This window comes from Gavialis gangeticus, unplaced genomic scaffold (genome assembly GCF_001723915.1).
Source record: "Gavialis gangeticus isolate Ggan-Ray unplaced genomic scaffold, GavGan_comp1, whole genome shotgun sequence".
NCBI classification, from domain to species: domain Eukaryota; kingdom Metazoa; phylum Chordata; order Crocodylia; family Gavialidae; genus Gavialis; species Gavialis gangeticus.
The window spans coordinates 13,183,207-13,184,896 of record NW_017728994.1 but is presented as its reverse complement, the minus strand read 5'-3'; the positions used below and the strand labels follow the sequence as shown (position 1 = coordinate 13,184,896).

Sequence of the window (1,690 nt, the reverse complement as noted above, 5' to 3'; positions counted from 1 at the left end):
CCAGTGGGGGAAAGGTGTAGGGAACCTTTGAAGGCATCAGGGAACTCTGGCAGGGCTGGTAGCACAGGGGCTGGTTGGTGTCTGTTCTCACAGGGGGTGAGTGGCTGCTGAGGGGAGCGGGAGGGGGCCATGGCCAGGGTGGGGGTGCCACAAGCCTCCCCTACTCTTCTCTCCAGCCCATGCCAGGGCCAGATGCACTCCGCTCCTGCCTGCATGAATCCGAGCCACTGTGCTCTGGCCCGGTCAGGACAGAGACAGCTGAGGCCCCTCTGGCAGGGGTGGAGGGTGAGGGGCACCAGCAGGGATGGGGATGGTGAGTTGCAGAGCAGGAGTGAGGGGCATCAGTGTGGGGGAGGGCGGCCCAGGGTGGCAGGGTACTGCAATCTGAGAGTGAGGGCCACTGGCAGGACTGGAGTCAGTGGGTTGGGAGTGAGGGGCAGCAGTAGAGCTGGGGGTGGGGTGGTCTGTGGCTCAGCAGTGAGGGACAACAACAGGGGCAGGGCATCGGCATGTCACTGCCCCCCCACCGTCATATTCCGCTCCCCCCCATGTGTGACAGGTGGCTTCTTTTTTGGACCTGGAAATATGGTAACCCTACCTTTCCCCCTCCCCAAAAGAGTCCCCCACAGTTCCATCATGTTCAGTTGGTTACTTTGTCCCTGTTGACATTGCCTGGGGACACTAAGGTGGTGAAGGTTGGGTAACTTCTTTAAAAACACTTAAATCCCCTGTGTTCTCTACCATGCTTTTCATTCAAATTGTCCTTTGTTCCTCTCACTAGTTCAGATTCATTAGCTTAAAGCTAGGTGAATCTCCTGTGATAGTATTAGGCTTTTAGCACCATCTTGTGGAAGCCTATTGGTTGAAGATCTTTGAAAATTAACTGTCCTTCAGAGTCAGGGGTCCTGCAGTTTCCTTCTAGAATTAATTTTCGTACTGCAACCCCATTCAACCAACTTATTCTGCTAGATAAAGAAATTGTGTATGTAATCAAAACAACAGTTAATATTAATAATATTTTTGTTCCAAATTGTCTGTATGATGTCAGAATGCCATTTGTATTTTCCCTAGTGCTCTTATGTGCCCTCTGCGGAGAACCTCACTTGCTTCTAGTATAAGATAATGACAAAACAAACGAGAATTTTTTTTCTATTACTAAGATGCTTCATGTCCTTATGCTCACCTTTCCCCCTTTTTTGCAATTGTTCTGTCTTTAGGGTGTACTGTCTGATATAACAAAGGTAACCCGTCTCCACGGCTTTGATCCAGTAGTGCTTGTCTTGATTGTTGGAGTAGTGATGTTCACCCTGGGATTTGCTGGCTGTGTAGGAGCACTGAGAGAGAACATCTGCCTTCTGAAGTTTGTAAGTAACATAAAGGTGGTTCGAGGTGAGTCGGTGTTCAGGGAAAGAAGAGATGACTTGTAAAACTGCTAGGCAAAATCAGAATTGAATTGAGCCCAGGTGTATGTGGTAAATGTTTCCACTAACCTGACTAGAGAATGATATTCAGAACAGTAGTACACATGCACTTTTTTTTTCTTTCTCTGTGAAATGTTCCTAATGCTGTTTAGGTTCTTGTGAAGATATTTTCCAAAATAAATTGATACTAGAAGTCTCACTGCAGCTCATTGTACATCTAATTAATGGCTTTGCTGCAGGGGGACCGCCCCCCCCCCCCCCCCCCCCCC

At 48.8% G+C, this 1,690-nt stretch overlaps 1 protein-coding gene across 2 annotated transcripts in view; it reads left to right on the top strand.

Moving 5' to 3' along the window:
- TSPAN14 (tetraspanin 14) overlaps positions 1-1,690 on the top strand; it is a 111,841-nt gene that overhangs the window by 68,897 nt on the left and 41,254 nt on the right. For both annotated transcript variants that reach the window (XM_019502298.1, XM_019502299.1), the window contains exon 4: positions 1,218-1,364. In XM_019502298.1, coding sequence (XP_019357843.1) covers positions 1,218-1,364 — 147 coding nt within the window. The remainder of the gene's footprint in view (positions 1-1,217; positions 1,365-1,690) is intronic.